This window comes from Peromyscus eremicus, chromosome 12 (genome assembly GCF_949786415.1).
Source record: "Peromyscus eremicus chromosome 12, PerEre_H2_v1, whole genome shotgun sequence".
NCBI classification, from domain to species: Eukaryota; Metazoa; Chordata; class Mammalia; order Rodentia; family Cricetidae; genus Peromyscus; species Peromyscus eremicus.
This window is the reverse complement of record NC_081428.1, coordinates 7,714,251-7,733,970: the sequence shown is the minus strand read 5'-3', so window position 1 is coordinate 7,733,970 and position 19,720 is coordinate 7,714,251. Positions and strand designations below refer to the sequence as shown.

General features: G+C 48.5%; 1 protein-coding gene across 1 annotated transcript in view; it reads left to right on the top strand.

Moving 5' to 3' along the window:
• The window catches only part of Eva1c (eva-1 homolog C), a 72,931-nt gene extending 65,032 nt beyond the window's left edge, over nt 1-7,899 (top strand). Inside the window, 2 exon segments of the mRNA XM_059277489.1 lie at nt 1,437-1,526; nt 7,320-7,899. Of these exon segments, the coding sequence (XP_059133472.1) occupies nt 1,437-1,526; nt 7,320-7,693 (464 nt within the window). The 3' untranslated portion in view covers nt 7,694-7,899.
• The last annotated feature ends 11,821 nt before the right edge of the window (nt 7,900-19,720 follow it).

The window sequence follows — 19,720 nt, the reverse complement described above, 5'->3', positions numbered from 1 at the left end:
GCAAGGGTTTTGTTTTGTGTTATTTTACTTTACTTATTATGCCTGTCCCCAGTTATGAAAGTAAAGTATAGGTGTCCATCTGTGTTTTAGAGATAGATTCTAGAACTTTCCATACACACTCAAAATCATCAGGTATTCAAGTCCCTTAAATAAAACAGCCCAGTGTTTTCACAGAGCCCACACAACCTCCTGAAAAGAAAGAAATCTGTACACGTTCACATTTCTCCTGAGTATCTTTTTCTCTGTCGGTGGTTGAATTCCTGGCCAGGGTCCTTTTTGACACAGGAGACTGACTCTGGGCTTTGCTTCCACATCTGCTTTCTGGTACAGAAAACACAACGCCAAGGCACAGAAACCACCCTTAGCCAAAGCTAGAGGCAAAGACTGGAAACACCTTCCACATTCTGGTTCACTGGCTCCCTGTCTACCTGGCTCTGTATCTCAGCTCCCTTCCCTTTCTCACATGGCTCCCACCGGATCCTGAAGGATCCCCATCCCTCTTCAGTGCAGCCCCAAGAGCTAGGTCTTTCTTAGAGGCATCTGCCTTGTGTGATATTCCCAGGGCTCCCGTCAGCACTTGCTAAGTGTCCCTCCAGGCAGTTCCCTCGAATCCAAAAGCAGGCCAGCCACACGTGTGTGTGTGTGTGTGTGTGTGTGTGTGTGTGTGTGTGTGTGTGTCTGTGTTGTGTCTGTGTGTGTGTCTCTGTGTGTGTGTGTCTGTGTGTATGTGTGTGAGACACATTAAACAATCCATGCTTCCCTCCATAACCTAAGGGTTGTCATATCTCTGGTCCACAGAGCAGACAGCTGTTCAGGGTAAGATGAGACATTATTTACTCAGGCCTCCTAAAGGCTTGATGGATGCCTTTGCCTTTCTCACAGAATATTGTGTTCTGCTCTGGAGCAGGGTACATGAGCTGCACCTGAAGTTGGAATTAGCACTTTGAAGTGTTTTGAATCCTTTTCATCATTTGACATTTTCAAAGATGACTTCTGCATTAGCTGCTTTTCTCGTTACTGGACAAAACACCCGAGAAAAGCGACGTCAGAAAGGAGGGCTTGATGTCGGCTCATGGTTCAGAGCGGATGCAGTCCATCATGGTGACAGGATAGGGGGACAGTCAAGAGCCAGAGGACAGTTAGAAGCAGGGCCAGGTTATAAACCTCAAGGCCCACCTCCATTACCCACTTCCTCCAGTGATGATCCACCTTCTAAAGGTTCCACGGCCTCCCAAACAGCATTGTCAGCCGGGGACCAAGTCTTCAGCACATGAACTCATGGGGCCATGTCACAGCCAGTACTAAGTGTTCTGAGTCTTCTACAGTTTAGTCAGAAGCCCAGTGGTTTGTTGTCTGTGAGTGGCAGGTGCAGGTGAAGGTCAACAGGCTTTCAGAACAGGTACACCCTGAACAGCTCTGGCCTTCGCATGTTGCAGGTATAAAATTGGACCCCAGCGGATCAAGGGTTGTGCGGAAAGATGGTGTTATCGTCAGCAACTCCCTGGCTGCGTTTGCTTACATTCGAGGTAGGTGAATGAATGGGAGCTTCTGGGGGTGCAGGAGGGTTTCTTATTGCCTCACCGACAAACGCTCTGATAGCTAAAGGAAAGATGCCTCAGTTGTACATGCAGCGTCGTGATGTTCAGAAGCACAGGGCTGGGATTCAAACACAGTTGCAGCCACAAACCAAGGGACCTGCAAGAATAAAGCTGAGCTGCCGAGGGTCTGGTTCCAAAGGAATTTCCCCCTTGAAAAGCAGAAATGGGGTTCCCCAGATCTAAAAATTCGGATTGTTGAATTCCCCTCACAATTGGAAGAAAAACAAGGCTGATCATGTAAGAAGCAAACAGGTCCTACCATGGGATGACACAGCCATCTCAGGAGGCCTGAGAATCACTGTGGTTGCCAAGGTTTCCTGTTCATCTCCCCAGGGCTGAAGCTTGCACCAGGCCTGGCGTGTGCAGCCCTCTCTCGGGAGAATGCACATTCTCCTTGCTCCCTTCCTAGGACAGATTGTGTCTTGGAATGTGGACTCTAAGTTTCAACGCTGGCTTCCTGCTCAGTGAAGGCTCTGTCATTCAGCTTACACCACACTACTTAATATAAGACCCTGGACTCTTGAAGGAAAAACAGGTATATTTTGGCTCATGGTCTGGAAGTCAAGTTCAAGATCCAGTGGCTCCATGGGTTTGGCTGTGGTGAGGGTGGGGCATCGTGAGTGATCACACTTTGAACTAGAGAGGGAGAGAAAGGGACACAGCAAGACCCTACCATCCCCTTTGATGGTGCAGGCCTGGTGACCTAATAATTTTCCCACTCAGTGTTCCTCCCGTGAGCTTGCCACGTGCTGCAGGGTTATTGGCCTCTTTTTTTTTTTTTTTTTTCCTTACAAGTTCTCTCCTATGTTCTTGCTGCTCCTGATGACTGTCAAAGTTAAGTGTGAAAATTTGGGTTTTGGAAGGATGTCCACAGTTTCAAAGTCCCTTCAGGTGGAGGATAATGATGAGGAGAAGCAGGGACGCTGCTGGCTGAGGTGTAGCCACGCTGGGCCCCGTCCTTTCTCAGACACCTTGGTCTTCTTAGCCGCCATAACAAATCACTGTAGACTGGAGCTTAAGGAACACTTTCTGTTTCCTAACGGTTCTGGAGGGAAACTGGAAGTCCATGACTAAGAGCCTCCTTCCGGCTTTAGACAGCTACCTGCCTGCTGCATCCTCCTATGTGTGTGTGGGGGGGGGTTGGGTGGGGGTGGAGCAGAGGTGTGTGAGGAGACAAAAGAGACAGGGAAGAGGAGAGTGTGAACTTTTCGGAAACCACCAGCCCTATCAGACGAGGACCCGCTGGTGAACTCTGTTAACCGTAATTAGCTCCAGAAAGTTCCATCTACAAAGTCATATTAGGGGTTAGGACATCAGCATGAGCTTGGGGGAATGATCAGCCCAGAGCATCAACTCTGAGGGTTGAGGCTCTGATCCTGAATTCTACACTTAAAGGAGCCAAGGGTCAGAGGAGCGGGGCCATTTGCCAAGGGCACCATGGACAGCGGCTGGGTCCAGCCTCACGCTTGGTGAAGGGCAAGGTTCTCAATCAGTTTCTAGGAAGAACGCTGTCTTCAGGCTTTGGAGGGCTGGAACCTCTTGACCCAGGGTTATGAAAATATCCTTTCCTCTGACATCTCATGAGCGTATCCTGCTATGTGTCTGGATGATGTGTTTGCCTGTCTAAGCTCCTTAAGGACAGATGACTGTCATCTTGTTTATCTGTCGTATCTCCATGTCTAGGACAGTTCTGGGGTAGACCAGGACACAGTGAGTAGTTAACAAATGGCTAAATAATGAATCCCAAGTTGAATGTTATGTCTGCCTTATACTCTTTTCATCTGTAATTTACAAATTGTATCTGTGGATCTGAAAAGATGGCTCAGTGGTTAAGAGTACTTGCTGCTCTTGCAAGAGGACCCGAGTTCAGTTCCCAACGTCCATGTCAGGAGGCTCACCGTTGCCTGTAATTCTAGTTCAGGGGACCTGGCACCTTCCTTTAGCCTCTGTGGATTTCTATATACATATGGTGTACAGTCACATGAATACACACACACACACACACACACACACACACACACACACACACGTAAAATGTGTCTGTGGCTGCATGCGTGCCTTGGTATGCACATGGATGTCAGAGGGTAACTTTGTATATTTGGTTCTCTCCTACCACTGTTTACACAGGTTTTGGGATCAACTCCAGATTGTCAGGCTTATGTGGCAAAAGCCTTTATCCACTGAGCCATCTTGCTAGCTGTCTACAACCCAGAATGATGCTCCATCATTTTAGCGTAAGGGCTGGATGGGATGTTGTTTGATTTTATTGAGAGATGTATCCGTACGTTCATCTCTCAGTAAGTCATGGCCGAGGCTAGGTTGTGGGTCTGGAAAGCCTTGCTGTGGGGCTAGGATCCCAAGGCTGGACACAGGCTCCTGGCACTATTTGATGGTGAGGCCACTGGCTAAAGCAGCTGGGGGACCCACAGCTTGAGCAAGGACTATCCTATAAACTGAGGAAGAACAAAAGGACATTCCCTAACCAGGCCACCGGTAGCTTTGACGTAAGAGAGCAGTGAAATAGATGGGGGACAAGCAGACAGGCCACCAAAACCAAGGGGCTTGTCCTGGGCAGGGAAAGATGGAGGTCGGTGGAAGGGAAATGAAAACGTTCAAAGGTCTCTGCTAAACGATGTCTCCTCTGGTCACTTACATGATCTGCAAGGGCATTTCTTATAGAAAAGGGAAGTGTGCATGTGTGTGTGATATGTGTTATATATGTGTATTTGTGGTATGTTTGATGTGTGTCTGTGATATATACAGTAAGTATGATGGGTGCTGTGTATGGTATATATTATATGTATGTATATATGGTGAATGTACACTTGTGTGTTGCATTTGTCGTGTGTGGTGGGGTGGTATACATGTATGGTGTATAGTATGTATGTAGGGGAGGCTGGTGGTACTTGTTTATGATATGGGGGGACTTCAGGTGGGGGATGGTAGTGTGTGTACATGTGTTTTATTTGTGTATGTGTATGTTCTGAGGAATATAGTTTATTAGCTGCTTCAGCATTGTACATTACCATTGTCCCCTAGCTGAGGGACTTATTTAGTCTTGCTCTCTAAATTAATTAATAAATTAATGACCCTTCCAGACCACCAAATTAGTATCTTATTGGCATCTGGCTTTGTGTGTTTACCTCATCTGTGCCCACAGGCCTGCCTTTTGTGACTCAATATTCAGTCATTGTCCGTACTGTTTGGGATTGTGGTGTGTGTGTGTGTGTGTGTGTGTGTGTGTGTGTGTGTGTGTGTGTGTGTTTTCAGCCTCAGGCAAACTTCTGAAGACTTTGGGGGTGTTTGGGGGATCTGGGACCACAGCCAGAGCAACCTTGTTCTAAGTAAGGAATTCTAGGACATCAGAGGAGCTATGTGAAGGAGAGATTTCATCACACACCCCAAAGTTAGTCACATGAACCTTTTAGGGGGTACGATCAGAGAGTCTGTCACATGGATGTGGGCTCTGAAGTGTTCCCTGGGTCTCCAACTCTGACAGAAAGTCTTGTCACATCCCTAAGTGCTGTCAGACCAGTCTTCAAACACTTTTTGTTTCTTCCTCCTGGAGGACTCTGGCTACAATCCCACAAGAGATGGACCCTTGCTGGTGGCTTCTGGTGGCTTATCTGGTGTGACTAAATTTGAGCTGGAGGTTGTGTTGGCTCCAGACCAATATCTGAAGAGCAAATGGGGCCCTGGCATCCATTCTGAGGCCTCCTGGGACCATTCCCTCTAGTCTGTCGTGAACTGGGGCTAAATTTAGAATACCAACAAAAACACTGTGAAGATTCTATTCAACCACAACAAAAAGAAAGCCCCCATTTTCCCAAAAGAGGTGATAGAAGGGGCCACAACTCTGAAGTGGTCCAGTTGGTTCTAGAAGATGGAGGAAAGCTTTCTGTGGAAAGTCTGGGGCAGTGGGCAGAGCCCTGGTCTAAGGCCAGGTCCCAGTAAACAGCGGTTTGGGGAAAGTGACTAGGCTACAACCTCAGGGGTTAGTTAGGCCAGCTCGTCTCTAATGTGCCACTGCCTACAGTCTGGTGACCGTAGGACAGTCACTTCATATGGATAGGAAGTTTTATACCCACGGGACTCATCTACTCCATGCTTGGCCACGGGATCTCAGTGACATGGACATGAACTCCCCCACAGAGTGAGTGGTCCCATGGAAAGAGAAACTCCTGAATCCCAGAAGTAGAACCCAGACCCTGCCACCTGGAGAGGAAGAAGTTGGGAGGTGCTGATTTTGTGGTAGCATGTGATATGCCCTAAGGATTGACTCACTTAATTTGATTAATCCAAATTCCTTAAAAATGGGGCTAGGGTATGGCTCAGTGGTAGAGCACCAGCCCCGCATGTGTGGTGTCCTAAAGTTCAGACTTCAGCACAGAAAAAAAATCATTAAGAACAACTAAAGAGGTACAGTAACAGATCATTTTGTGGCGGAGCAAGACCTTGACCTGAGCCCATGGAGCCTGAGATCTGGTCCACCACTACACCTTGGACAGGACGGGAGGGGACTTGGAGTGACCTTTCTTCCTCAGAAACGTGATATAGGAGTGAGTTTCTGCCTGGAGCTGGCTCTGTCCCACCCCTGAGTGGCTAGAAAATGAGTTAAGGCTCTGCTCTCTTAAAACTCACATGCTTTATCAATTCCAACACATAAAATGGGGAGGGACACTCACGCTGCATCTGAACCCTGTCAGAAGGCGAGCGTGATGTGGGGGGAGGCAGAGCAGGCTTTGATCTGACGGGGAGCAGGAGCGAAGGTCTGACCTGATGCCCTGGTCTTGGCATCTTTTGTGTATTACTGTTTAGTGACTTCGTTACAAGTGTCAATGTCTCCAGATCGCTCTCTGCCACCACTCCCGGAGGTGAAAGTAGACTTTCTCGCTGTCACATGGCACGTGTGTCTCTAGGAGACCAAATCCTTTATACACTTTAACTCTTCAACACTGTGCTGATAGCACCACAGACGCAATGTGTTGTCCCTTCCACCGCCAAAATAAATGCTATTTCAGACATGTGGGTCTTAAAGGGAGTGGGGAGATGTCAGGCAGGGGTAGGGTCACTCCAGGGACAACTTGGCTGCGGGAAGGAGGCTGCCGGGAGGTATCCACTTTCAGGAAGATACCGTGTTCTGGTTCCATCTCTCTTGTCAGAGCTCAACTCTGAGATCCTCACTGTTGGGGAGACTTAGCAGCCCTGGAGTTTTGAGACCCCTGGGGAAGGACAGCAGAATAAAAGACACGACGGTGTGCCCAGAGGGGGCTCTGAGCGGTTGAGACGTCCTGAGGAAAACGCTGGGGATAAAAGCACATCCCAGAAGCACCTCCAGGATCCAGCCCTGGTTCTGCCCAAAGAGGCTACTGGCCTCTACAGCCTTCCCTCTGGCCTCAGCTTGAATATTTAATAAAAGTGTTCAATCCATGGCCCCTAGCTCAAATCTATAAATAAAGTTTTATTGGGACACATTCAGGCCCTTTGCTTTACATATTGCTGGTGGCTGCTTGTTGTAATTTGAATCTGAAATGTCCCCCCCACAAGGTCATATTTTGAATGTTCCCAATAGTAGTGCCATTTTGTGAAGAACTCTGGGTCCTGCTCCACCTTACCATGAGTCTGTTGCCATGCCTTCTCTGACTCAATGGGTGGCAAATCTTTAAAAGTATGAGCCAAGATTAACCCTTTAGATCCTCACACTTTCTGTTCTTCTCACAGCCCACCCCGAGAGAGCCGCCCTGCTCTTTGTGTCCAGGTGCATCGGCCTGGTCTTCACACTGTGTGCCCTGGTCATCAGAGTGTCCTGTACCAAGGACTTCCGGGAGCTGAAGCAGGGGAGGGAGCATCTGGTGCTAGGGAGCGAGAAGGCTGAGGAGGACAGCGGGGAGGAGGTGGAAGAGGAGGACTCCTCAGACTCCGAGTTTCCTGTGGAACTGTCCAGGTTTTGTAGACTTCGGTATCCGGCCTACAGCTCCATAGAGGCCGCTGAGCTGGCAGAAAGGATTGAGCGCAGGGAGCAAATCATTCAGGAAATATGGATGAACAGTGGCCTGGATTCCTCAATTCCAAGGAACATGGGCCATTTCTACTGAAAACCAGAGGCTCCTGGATGAGACCACACTTTCTGAAGAGGGAAGGGTCCAGAACGCCGTCTCCCCACTCCCTCGAGTTCTGGTTCACTTGTACCTTCTATGAAGGAGAATCTGTCATGTCAACCGAGACGGATGAAGCCGGAAAGCTGTCAAAGGGACGTCTCACACTGTTTACAGCACACCCTGGAATAAAGTGGGAGGAAGAAGCCTTGGCATCTTGTACTTGTTGAATTCATGTCTGTGCATTAATAACTCTACACATAATTGAGATTCACATTGACTCGGCACTGATAGTACCAGGTTGCTGGTTCATAAATATTCAGGAGATGGTACAAGATGAGATGAGTAAACAGGGGACCCACAGATATTCATTAAAAATGACCATGACGGGAAGTGGAGAGACGGCTCAGTGGGTAAAAGGTGACTGCTACCAAGCCTGATGACCTGAGTTCAATCCCCCGGAACCTACAGTGTGGAAGGAGAGAACCAACTCCTGCAAGTTGTTCTCTGATCTCCACACATATGCCATTGATAGGCGTGTAACACACACACACACACACTCACACACACACACACACACACACAGTAAATAAAAATGTAACACAGTAAATAAAATGTAACAAAACTTTAATTATACCGATAGGGCAGAAAACAGGAACTCACCAGGTATTTTCTAATTAATTAGCTAGCTAATTAATTTATTTTTGAGGCAGAATCACTCTGTGTATCCCAGGTTGGCTTTGAATTTGTGATCCGAGATCTGACTGCCTCAGCCTCTGGAGTACTTGGATGACAGGCCGTGTTGCAATCATGTGCCACCACGCCTGGGCCACACATGACTTTTAATTCTCAACATTATTTGTTTAGAGCAGAGACTCACAGGATTTTCTTCAAGGAAAGGTGAGAAGCTGCTCAGGCCTTGGAGGCCATGGTTGTGTTTGGCCACCTCTGTGCCTAAGGGAGGGCCCCATGTAATGGTTTCCTTCAGATCCCGTGTGGTAGATAAGCACAGCTGTTTCAATGCACTGTCCTTGTGGGACACTGAGACTTGCATTCTCTTTACTTTCTCACTGTGTTTGGTATAGGCTCACAGCTCACTTTTTATTTTTTTCAGACGGTGTCCCACATGTAGCTCAGGCTGGTCTCAAACTCATGACAATCTTCCTATCTAATGAGTGCTAGGAGGACAGATGTGAGTCAGGACACCCAGATTCACTTGCTTAAAAAAAAGAAAAGGGGCTGGAGAGATGGCTCAGAGGTTAAGAGCACTGCTTGCTCTTCCAAAGGTCCTGAGTTCAATTCCCAGCAACCACATGGTGGCTCACAGCCATCTGTAATGAGATCTGGTGCCCTCTTCTGGCCTGCAGGGATATGTGCAGACAGAACACTGTATACATAATAAATAAATAAATCTTTAAAAAAAAAAAAAAAAAAAAAAAAAAAGAAAAGAAAAGAAAATCACCATTTGGGGAGCTTGGGAGATGGCTCAGTCCATAAGTAGCCTGCAACCTTTTATTTGAATTTGATCTCAGAACACACGTTAAGAATTTTAACAGTAGAAAAGCTATTGTTAGCTCAGGGCTACACAAATCCATGCAAAGATGGGATTTAGCTCATGCCCTGGTTTTGTTCCATACAGTAAGTTTGCAGACTCCCCAGGTTTGAATTTAATACCATGGTGCTTCTGATGGTAAATTTCTGAGTAACCAACCATCAAACCATTGCAAAGCTTGGGTACTACCTGCTGGGAGCTGGGCCTGGGGCCAGTGAAGAGGAGAATGCAGGGTCTCGGGGACAGAACCAGTAATGGATGCTCTTAGAAGGCTGCCCCTAGTGGACAGGAGGCTCACAGCAGTGGGGTTTGTTATGCTGTAGGTCACATGTTTAAACATCTGGCCCCCTGCTGGTAGTGCTGAAATCTGGGGAGGTGGGACCTGGCAGGAGGGAGTACATTATGGGGACAGGTTCCTGAGGTCCAGCTGTCAACTTCCTTGTCCACTGGTGCTGTCTGAACAAGAGACCCCACATTCCTGCTGCCATGGACACCGCTGCATCAGCCCCTGTCACGTTCAGACTGTTCCCTCTGAAACTGCGAGTCCACAGCATTGAAACGGTCCCATCTATCACACAGGCTGTATTGGTTATCTTTTGTCAACTTGACACAAGCCGGGGTCATCTGAGACTTCAACTGCGAAAATGCCTCATCAAATTGGCCAGTAGGCAAGTCTGTGGGGGAATTTTTCTTGAATAATGATTGATGTCAGAGGTGCCCACACCCTAGCCAGGTGCTCCTGGGTGGGATTTTTTAAAAAAAAGCAAGCTGAGCAAGCTGTGAGGAACAAGGCAATCAGCAGCGTTCCCCTGCGGTCCTGCTCCAGTTCCAGCCCTGGCTTCCCTCAATGGCAGACTGCTGTGATGGGTAGTACAAGCCAAATAAACTCTCTCCTTCCCAAGCTGCTTTTGGTCAGGGTGTGTATCACAGCCACAGAAAGCACACTGGGGTGTGTGCCGACTACAAGCGAGCTCTTCCTCTGACCTCAACCCCACACTAACTCCTGGGAGCATGCAGACAAGTACTAACAGGTAAGTACTGGGGCCCACGGCCTATGGCTAGAAAGGGCTTGGTCAGGAAAGATGCTGTGTTGTTTGAGGGGCAACTGAACTAACTCGGGGTTCTGGGGAATCAGAGGCCTCTATCCATGTTGCGGGGCACGGAGTGACATATTCTAAATGTCACCAAAGAGACATTTCCTCTAGCTTGTAGCAGACAATGAGATGACCACCAGTACCCAAGTTTTTTTTCTTTTTCCATTTGTGTGTGGTGTGGTATGCATATGTGTGGGCGTGTGTGTGTGTGTGTGTGTGTGTGTGTGTGTGTATGTATGTACAGTGTGTCATGCATGTGTGTGCATGCATGTGGAAGCTTAAGGTTGTCAGGAATTTATCCTCTATCACTCTTCCACCTTAACCATTGAGGCAGGGTCTCTCAATCAAACCCAGAGCTCATGGATTAAGGCTAGTCTTCCTAGCCGGCTTGCTCTGAAGGTCCCTCATCTCAGCCTGCCAAGGTTGGAATTACAGGTGGGCCCCACATCACCACCAGTTCATGTGGACCCTGGGGTCCAGACTCTGGTCCTCACACTCGCATGGCAAACACTTCAACCGTGGAGCCCTCCCTCAGCCCTGGAGCCCAACTTCTCCACATTGGTTTTGTTGGACTCGAAGAGACTCCCTGTCTTTTCATCTCCCTGAACCCCAAGGGGTGTGCTTTGCTGTCGTCCTTGCTCTCAGGTAGCATCTTCCTTAGTCTGTTCCTGTGTCCAACCAGTCTCTTCTCAGGCTCTGTGAACACAAATGCTGTCAATCTGATGTCTCTCTTCATGCAGCCAAAGAGAAAACTGCAGCAGCAGGAGTTCCCTTGACCAGTTAGAGAAAGCTGTGCCTACACTGACGTTGGCCACGAAGAATTCCGTAATGACTTTCCCTGAGTATCTGCCTCCTCCAGCATACATACATACATATGTACGTACGTACATACATTCTCTCTTTTACACACACACACACACACACACACACACACACACACAGAGAGAGAGAGAGAGAGAGAGAGAGGGAGAGAGAGAGAGAGAGAGACGGCACATGTACATACTCTTCCCTGTCCCCTTTGGGGCGCCTGCACACCAGTCTGCCAAGGCATGGGTCAACTTCAGCCTCTGCAAATGCAATAAGATATTGGATTGCATTTTCTGACCTCCAAAAGAGAATGCCCCTTTCTTCTCCTGGCCTCATGGGTCCTGCTGAAACTGTGTTTGGGGCAAGAATCCCAGGAGGGAATGACCAAAGCACACTTGGATAAGAGTTTGCCACTGGACCAGACTGCGGCAGGCATGGAGGAAACTACCAGATGGAGGTTCACCCAGGGAGCCCCGAGTGCACCAGGGCTGCTGCCCTCCGTGATTGCATGTATCTCTGAGCAGAGGAGTCCCTGCCATTCCCGAGCAGTGGGGTTGCAAACCTCTGCTGGGAGGTTTGCACAGGCCACCACCTCAGTGACTTTGTGTTAATGCTGACTCTGAGGGTGGGCGTGTGTGGCCTGCAGAGAATTTTTACTCTTCTGGAGTGCCCTGAGTTCTTAGAGTGGATGCTGGGACCTTGGGGTGTCATAGTGTTTGTTACTGTTTTGGGGACAAGAAGTCTCCACCTAGGAACCAAGTGGGCTTTGGGGAGCCCTGTGAACAGCCCCACCGCTGCTGACACAGCAATGAAATAATGCCTGGCACAGGTGCCCCCAGGCCCACTTTCCCTGCCGGACACACTGCCAGCCGCCAGGGAAGGGTGGCTGCATTTGGTTCCTACCTGTCCTCCTCTGTGTAGAAATGTCCCTTCTCACTTCCTCACAAGGATTTCTCCAAAGAGCAATCCCTCTGAAATCCCCCTTGCAGGAGTCTCTGCCTAGGGCCTTTGAATGTAGCTCTGTTGATAGAGTGTTGGTCTAGCACAAATGAAGTCTTAGGTCCATCTGCAGCAGGACGTGAAGCAGGTGCAGCAGTGCACACCTGGAATCCATCAGGAGTTGGAGGCAGAAAGGTCAGATGTTCAAGGTCACATCACAATGTAAGTTGGAGGCCAGCCTAGAATACACATGACCTTGTCTTAAGATACAAAAATCAACAACAACAACAAAAAAGAATTTCTACTTCAGAAATTGACTTAAAGCATCCAAAGGGAGGTGGTCTGGGGCCTGGGGTGCATGCTATCACTGTTGGCTCACACTGCTGGCATGGTTCTCCAAAGGCACATCAGGGGAGGACCCCTTTAGAAAGAGTTGTCAGGAAGTCAGCGTATCTACCAGAGTCCACTTTCAACCAGTCCCCTTTTCCCCACAAGTCTGCCTGCTCCAGATCACCTGAGGAACCAAAGCCTGGGGCTGAGACTTAGCTGTGGGGCTGAGAGCAGAGTGTCTTACTCCATTTTCTGTTTGCTATGACAACATACCTTGAGTTGGAAGATTTATAAGGTATAGAACTTTGGGCTCAGCCAGTAAAGGCTAGACTCCCAACCAAGAAAATCTAAATAGACCTTTATTTGGGCTTGTAGCTTTTCTCCTGAGGAATGCTGCATGCCAAACTCCCTCTCACTCCCACTTCCAAGGGAATTGCATCAATCTGTTGCGGGATAATCTCTTTGTACACTGTGAAGATGTGCCTCTGCCAAGGCACCTTCTGATTGGTGTAATAAAGAACTGAGTGGCCAATCGCTAGGCAGGAGAGGACAGGCGGGACTTCTGGGGAGAGAGGGGAACTCTGGGGAAGAATCTGAGAGGTGGGGAATTCACCAGTGAGACATGGAGCAAGCTGAATGTACAGTATGGAGGAGAGGTAATGAGCTATGTGGTAGAACGTAGATGAATATAAACGGGTTAATTTAAGTTACAAGAGATAGCTGGGAACAAGCCTAAGCTAAGGCCAAGCTTTCATACTTAATAAGTCTCCATGTGATTATTTGGGAGCTGGTGGTCCAAAGAAAGTATGGCTAACATCAATCCCTTCACAAAAACAAAAACAAAAAAATTGCTTCTTAAGGGTCCCCGCCATCTCTTATAATGGTACATTAGGGACCAGGTCTCCAACACATGAGATTCAAGGAACCAACCTGTTAAACCACAGCAGTAGCCTTTTTCTGCTTTCCCCAGGGTTGGATGCCACTTCTGGCATTGCTGTATTATCTACTGGGACTTCCCCAACGTATGGATGCCCTGGAGCTTCCATCCCATCCCCTGCTCCTGGTGCCAGGTCCCTGGAAAACTGACATCAGCCAGACCGGATCCGATTCTGTCCCAGCCCTGGCTACTGTTCCTCTGACCACTGGGTCGCTCTGGTCTTCTAGCTATTGCTCTGACTTGCTTGTGGGTTGGTGGTGAGTGATCCAGCTGTGCCTCAGTTTCCTCCTTTGTAATAGTATCTGCCTCCTGATGATGTTGAAAATGAAGATGTTTTTGCACACCAGAGAAGCAGAGGTACACTGTGCCTTTATCAGCAGCAAGCAACTCCTCCTGGGAGAGCAACAATCAACAAGGTTCAAGCCATTTATGCTACCTGGGGCAGGGTGGGGTGGGTGGGGTGGGGTGGGGTGGGGTAGGGTGGGGAGTTAGAGAGCACAGAGACAGCACAGGCACAGCAGTGAGGGGAAGAACTCAATCAAGAGTTTGTGGAACAGGAAAAGCTTTGTCTGCAGAACTTGGAGGCAAGTGTGCAGGTCTGAATGGCCTTGGGTTCTGTGGCCAAGTCCACTGTAACCTTTCCCACAAATGGACTTCAGAGGCCAAACCCAGATTTGGCAAGAGGTGGTTTGAATGAAACTGGTCCCCACAGGCTCATAGGGAGTGGCACTATTAGGAGGTGTGGTCATGTTATAGGAAGTGTGGCTTTGTTGGAGGGGGTGTGCCATTGTGGTTGGGCTTTGAGGTCTCAGATGCTTAAGCCTGGCCAGTAGGTCACACTCTTCCTGTTGCCTGTGGATCAAGATGTAGAACTCTGAGCTCCTTCTCCAGCACCATGTCTGCCTGCAGGCCACCATAATGCCCGGATGATGACAGTGAACTAAACCTCTGAACTTCTAAGCCAGTCCCAGTGAAATGTTTTCCTTTATAAGAGTTGTTGTGGTCATGGTGTCTCCTCACAGCAATAGGAACCCTGACTAAGACAGCAACGTAGTTATAGCCCAGATCTATGGCCACCTGAGTCTACGAAGCTCATTGTATACCTGACCGCTAGAGTTGGCCCACTCCACCCCAGGACTGTTCCATAACCTTGGAGATGAAATCCTAAATACTCCAAGTGCATGCCAGGAGTGACCCAGGTCCACAGCTGCAAAGTAGGCAAACAAAGAGCCCTGATGCCCATCAACTACGTAGGAGAGATGCTGGGAAGTCAACTACAAATCCCAGGGCCACCATCTCCCTTTTTAAATCAGCAGGCACATTTTCTGGACAGGATGTAATGCTGGGCTTCCCAGAGAAAGTACAAGAAACACGTTTCAGCACCTGTGTTGGCACTGTGGGGCTGTGATACCCACTCTGAGGCCACATGGTGATTTAAATGATTTTAGCCCAGTAGTAGGACTTGGGTGCAGCTTAGTGGTTCAAACCCAAGTTACTGCCAGAAAGAAAAAAAAATTGGAGCTATGGATCCAGCTTAGTTGATAGACTGTTTGCCCAAAGCCCGAGGTCTCATTCCCAGCACCATATAAACTGGATGTGCTGGTGCATGCCTCAAATCCTCAAATCCCTGTCACTCAGGAGGGGAGGGATCAGGATAGAGGTTATCCTCACCTATCTACATCCTCACCCTGGACTACATGAAACCCTGTTCCAAAACAAACAAACAAACAAACAAACAAACAAACTGATAATACAATTTCAAGTCAGCTCTCCATTTCTCCAGGTACATTTCAAGTGCTCGCAGCTACACAGCAGCCATGTTCTCAATAGCTCCACTGGATAAAGTCGTTTTACAGTATTAAGTTAGACATCTGCCCAAGTGCCATGGACAGTTCTCCAGCCTTGTCAACCGAGGGTGTGGTCAGACATCAAATTTACAGGAAAGTACCCCACACCAAAGCTCAGGTTCCTGGGTGCGCTGGCACCTGACCGATCTTCTGATCCTGATGCCTCAGCATGAAGATGCTCCAGGCTCGCCTTCCTGAAAACTGCTCCCCACAGAGTTGTGGGCCTCAGGAATTAAGTCCCTTCTCCTGTCCCAGCCACACACTCCCTACAGAGCTGGCTTCTGTTTGCTTTGCAACGCATGACTTATCCTGTGGCAGCTGCTACTACCAACATTTTCTGGGTCATCACCGCTGCTGTCGCCTCCTTTCCTGTGTCCCCTGAGAAGATTGAGAAAATCTACAAGAGCCTGGGGACAGGCCAGAGGAACCTACCATCTTCTGGAGGTGAAAGAATAGTCCGGCAGCATAAAAGACCCAGAGCCAGAAGGTGAGCTTGACCTCAGACACTAGCCTCTGACTGTCTACTAATTTATTTTAAGCTTGAGAACAATTTTGTTGAGTTTAAAAGAAAAACCACAGGGCAGGCAAGCTGTGAATCTCAGCTGCTGTCCGGAGGAGGAAGATGGAGATGAGGAGGAAACAAAAATCAGGCTGTTAGTAAAAGCAGCCACATGGCAGAGCTAGGGTTGGGACATAACTCGACAGAAAAAGAGTAAGAAAGCCCAGAGTGTCCCAGAAAGTACGGTTAGGACAAGCATCTGAAAGAAGAAAAAAGAGACATAATGAAGAAAAAGAAGAACTTATGCTCTTCTGAGTAAGCGAGGAAAGTAAGCCCAGCTGCACGGCCGTGGCTCCAGGAATAGTCATCCTGGCTAGTTCTAGGAAATAAACCAGGTACACAAATATTATACTCTCTCGCTCCTACATGAAATTGAAAATGTTGCTCTCAGACAAGCTGGGAACAGAAGGGTGGCTATCAGAGAAGTTAGGGAGAATGAGGGGGTGGGGGAGGTAGTTATAGCAGGAGAGGAGCGAGTTACGGACTGTGTCTCAAGCGGCTAGAAGAAAGGCTCCCCCGTGTAGGCACCATGAAGCTGTCACAGTGGAGGAGAAGGACATCTCCAGGTACTCCATCCACATGTACAATAGCTGTTTCTTTTGATCCATCAGTTAAAAGACTTTTTGGAGATAGTGTCACTCTGCGGTTCAGGCTTCCCTAGAACTGTAATCCCCCTGCCTTAGCTTCCGAAGTACTGTGACATAAGCAAGCACCACCGTACCTGCCCTGGAGTGTTATTTAATAATTAAGAGCAATAATAAGCATTGCCAGTCACTATTTGCTTAGTCTTGACATCCTGGAAATTGCCTAATTGCAGCTCAGTTCTTTTGGGGAAACTGAAGTTGACATTCTTAGAGAGCTGTCGTGTGAGACCCGTGAGGGCATTGAGACACAATTAGTCTCACCTTCGCAAAGGACGTCACAGGCCTGACAAATTCTGTCCAGCACAGCCCTATTTTAAAAGGTTCCCAATCTTTTCTTGAAGGTTGCTCACAGCCTAATTGCATTTCTTTCCAATTGCTTCAGCAGAAAATCCAATTGAGACCTTATCTTGAGGTAGAAATACTGTCTTCCTGCTTTTAAGGGAACTGCCCGTGCGATCGTGAGCTTAGACCGCAGAACAAAGAGAGGAAGGCTGGTCACTTCCGATTGCATGGCACCCATGGATTCATCAGACTTGCCCTGTTCCGAGCTCTTGACTCCACGAACCAAGTGCTTTCAAGAAAACAGAAACGGAGGCTGTCATTTCCTATCGTCTAAAGACAGTCCAGCCCGGGAAAGATGAAGGGAGGTGGAGTGGACTGGGTTCAGATGACTAAGCATGCATCTGACCTGGAAAAGACTCCTGTCCTCTCTGCGGAAGGGAGGGAGCCCAATTAGGGGCATGTATGAACAAATGACATTACCTCACTGAGAGAGAGAGGAAAATGCTCTCTCCGTGCTAACAATGAACTTGAGAGAAAATCTGTTAACTAATCTATGAAGAATTTGCAATCCTGGTGAGCTGCCTCCCTGCTCTGAGCTCCCAAACTTTCTTCCTCAGAACTTGACCTCTGACCCAGTGTTGCCGGACCCTGGGAAAGTCAGATGGGTGCTGGTCAGCTGAGGAGGAATCACATGAGCTGACCAATTTTTCCTCTGGAGTCTCGTTTCTCTCACCCAGCTTCTACACAGAGATAATGTCTCCTTTTTTTTTCAGTTAAAAAGCTATTTATTATTTATTCTGTGTGTGCACGTGCCATGGTATTCATGTGGAGGTCAGAGGTCAACTTGCGGGAGTCAGTTCTCTTCTTCCAACATGTGGGGTCCAGGGTTATCCAGTGCCCTTACCCACTGAGCCGTCTTGCTGGCCCTTGGGGTAACATCTTATTAGATGAAATGGGAAGAAAAGAATGATAAAGATTCATTGTGTTGTGCTTTTATAGGAGGTAGAAACAGAGGCTGTGAAGTAATACACAGATCACCACCATTATGAGTGGGTGCAGCCCAGGGCCTGTGCACAGGCTTCTGCCCCTCGGGGATGTATGAACTCCCTAGAGGCCCTTCTTAGCTGGCTCTTTCCCTGATGCTCTGAGTCCTGGCGGGGCGACAGTCCCACTTGTTGCTACTAGCATCTTGGAGTTGCTGGCCCTGGATTGCTTCATTATTCCATTGCCATGGTTCACGGGTGCCCCAAAGCATGCACTTTGCCAGGCTCTGTTCCAAATGAAGTCAGCTCCCTCCAGCAGAACCAGCAGGGCAGCCTCTGTCTCAAGCAGAAGTCCTCTCTAGTGTTCGGGAGCCCAGAGGCGACACCTCTCTCGGGGTGACAGCGACCTGGGAGAGAGCACTTGATGGCCGGCCCAGGTCTTTTCACTTTTCCTATCTGCAATCCGTGCTCCCAGTGGAGTTTGCCTGAGGATGAGGAAGGCCTCAGGAGCATAGCCCAAAGCCTGGAAGAGATTGGGGGTGGGGGTGTTGGGAGAGTCTCATGCAACCTAGGGTTTCCAGTGGCCTGCCCTGAACAGGATGAAACGATAGCCCTCGACTGGGGCCTGGAGAGAGGGAACCCTGTCTTCCTGGTACAGCTCCAGTCACAGGGAGCTGGGAGGTCATCAGTGGCCCACATGATAGGCTGAACCTGTTCCTACTGAGATCAGTGGGGGGTTTTTGTTGTTTTGTTTTGTTTTTCTTGGAAATGTTTCCCATTTACTATGTACCCTCAGGGCAATTTCCAGTGACATTTAAGTGATGTTTTGTGGTTTTGCATAAATAGTTTTCAACAGTTACACCAGTAGTTGCTTCAGAGGCAGAGGGTGTGGGGAGCTCCTTACAAACCCCTGAGGCAGGACCTATGCCATTCTGTGGAGCCCTGCGCTGCCTGCACTGAACAGAGGGAATGTGGTATGCCTTTGTAGTGGAACTTGGCATCGCGCGCATGCGTGTGTGTGTGTGTGTGTGTGTGTGTGTGTGTGTGTGTGTGTTTGCAGCAGTGCCTGAACTCAGAATAGCTCCTGGTGATTTTGTTGTGGTTTTATTTTTAAAAAGGCTATTTTGTTTTATATACATGAGTGTTTTACTTGCATGTATGTCTGTGGACCAAGTACATGCCCGGTGCCCGTGGAGGTCAGAAGAGGGTGTTGAATCCCCTGGATCTGGAGCTACAAATGGTTGTAAGCCACCATGTGGGTGCTAGGATCCAAACACAGGACCTCTGGAAGAGCAGCGAGTGCTCTTTGCCAGTTATCCATCTCTCTAGCTCCTGTTTGTTTTTTAAGACAGGCTCTCACTACAGGTCTGGCTGGCCTTGAATCCATAGAGATCTGCTGCCTCCTGGACCAAAGGTGTGCACCACCATGTCTTCTTCTTCTTACTGTTATTATTATTATTATTATTATTATTATTATTATTTTGAATGGGGCACTGAGGCTTGAACACAGAACCTTGAACACGTTTAGCAAGCGCTCTACTGTGTTACCATTCCAGTCCCAACCACAGCCAAGTCTTCATTTACCATATACTCCTGAAACCCATGGCCCTGTTTTCTATCAACTTGTTAATTTTTTTCATGCTAATTCTGGTGGATATTAACCCCACTGATGAACTCTGGGATGAATGGTTCTTCCCCAGCACCCCCTCCGTACTGAAGGCCTGGGCAGTCTGGCAGCTTCCTCCATTGTCTCTGTCCGTTTATCTTTTTGTTAGTCATTCAGTGTCAGGCACTGGACAGAGAGACGGCACCATCATGGCGAGTGGAGAAAAGGTGGGAGCTGTAAGGGAGAATCGACCAGAGAGAGCCTGACTTCAGGTGCTGGTTGGAGGAACAGCAGCTAGAAAAAATAAATAAAAGACCATTCCAGCTGGCCTGTACTCAACATCACTCCGACCTCCTCAGCGTCACCTGGTCTCTACCACACCCCCATCTCAGCGTCACTCCCACCGCAAACCTTCCAGAATTGCCTGCTCTGTCTTTCACTCACTTG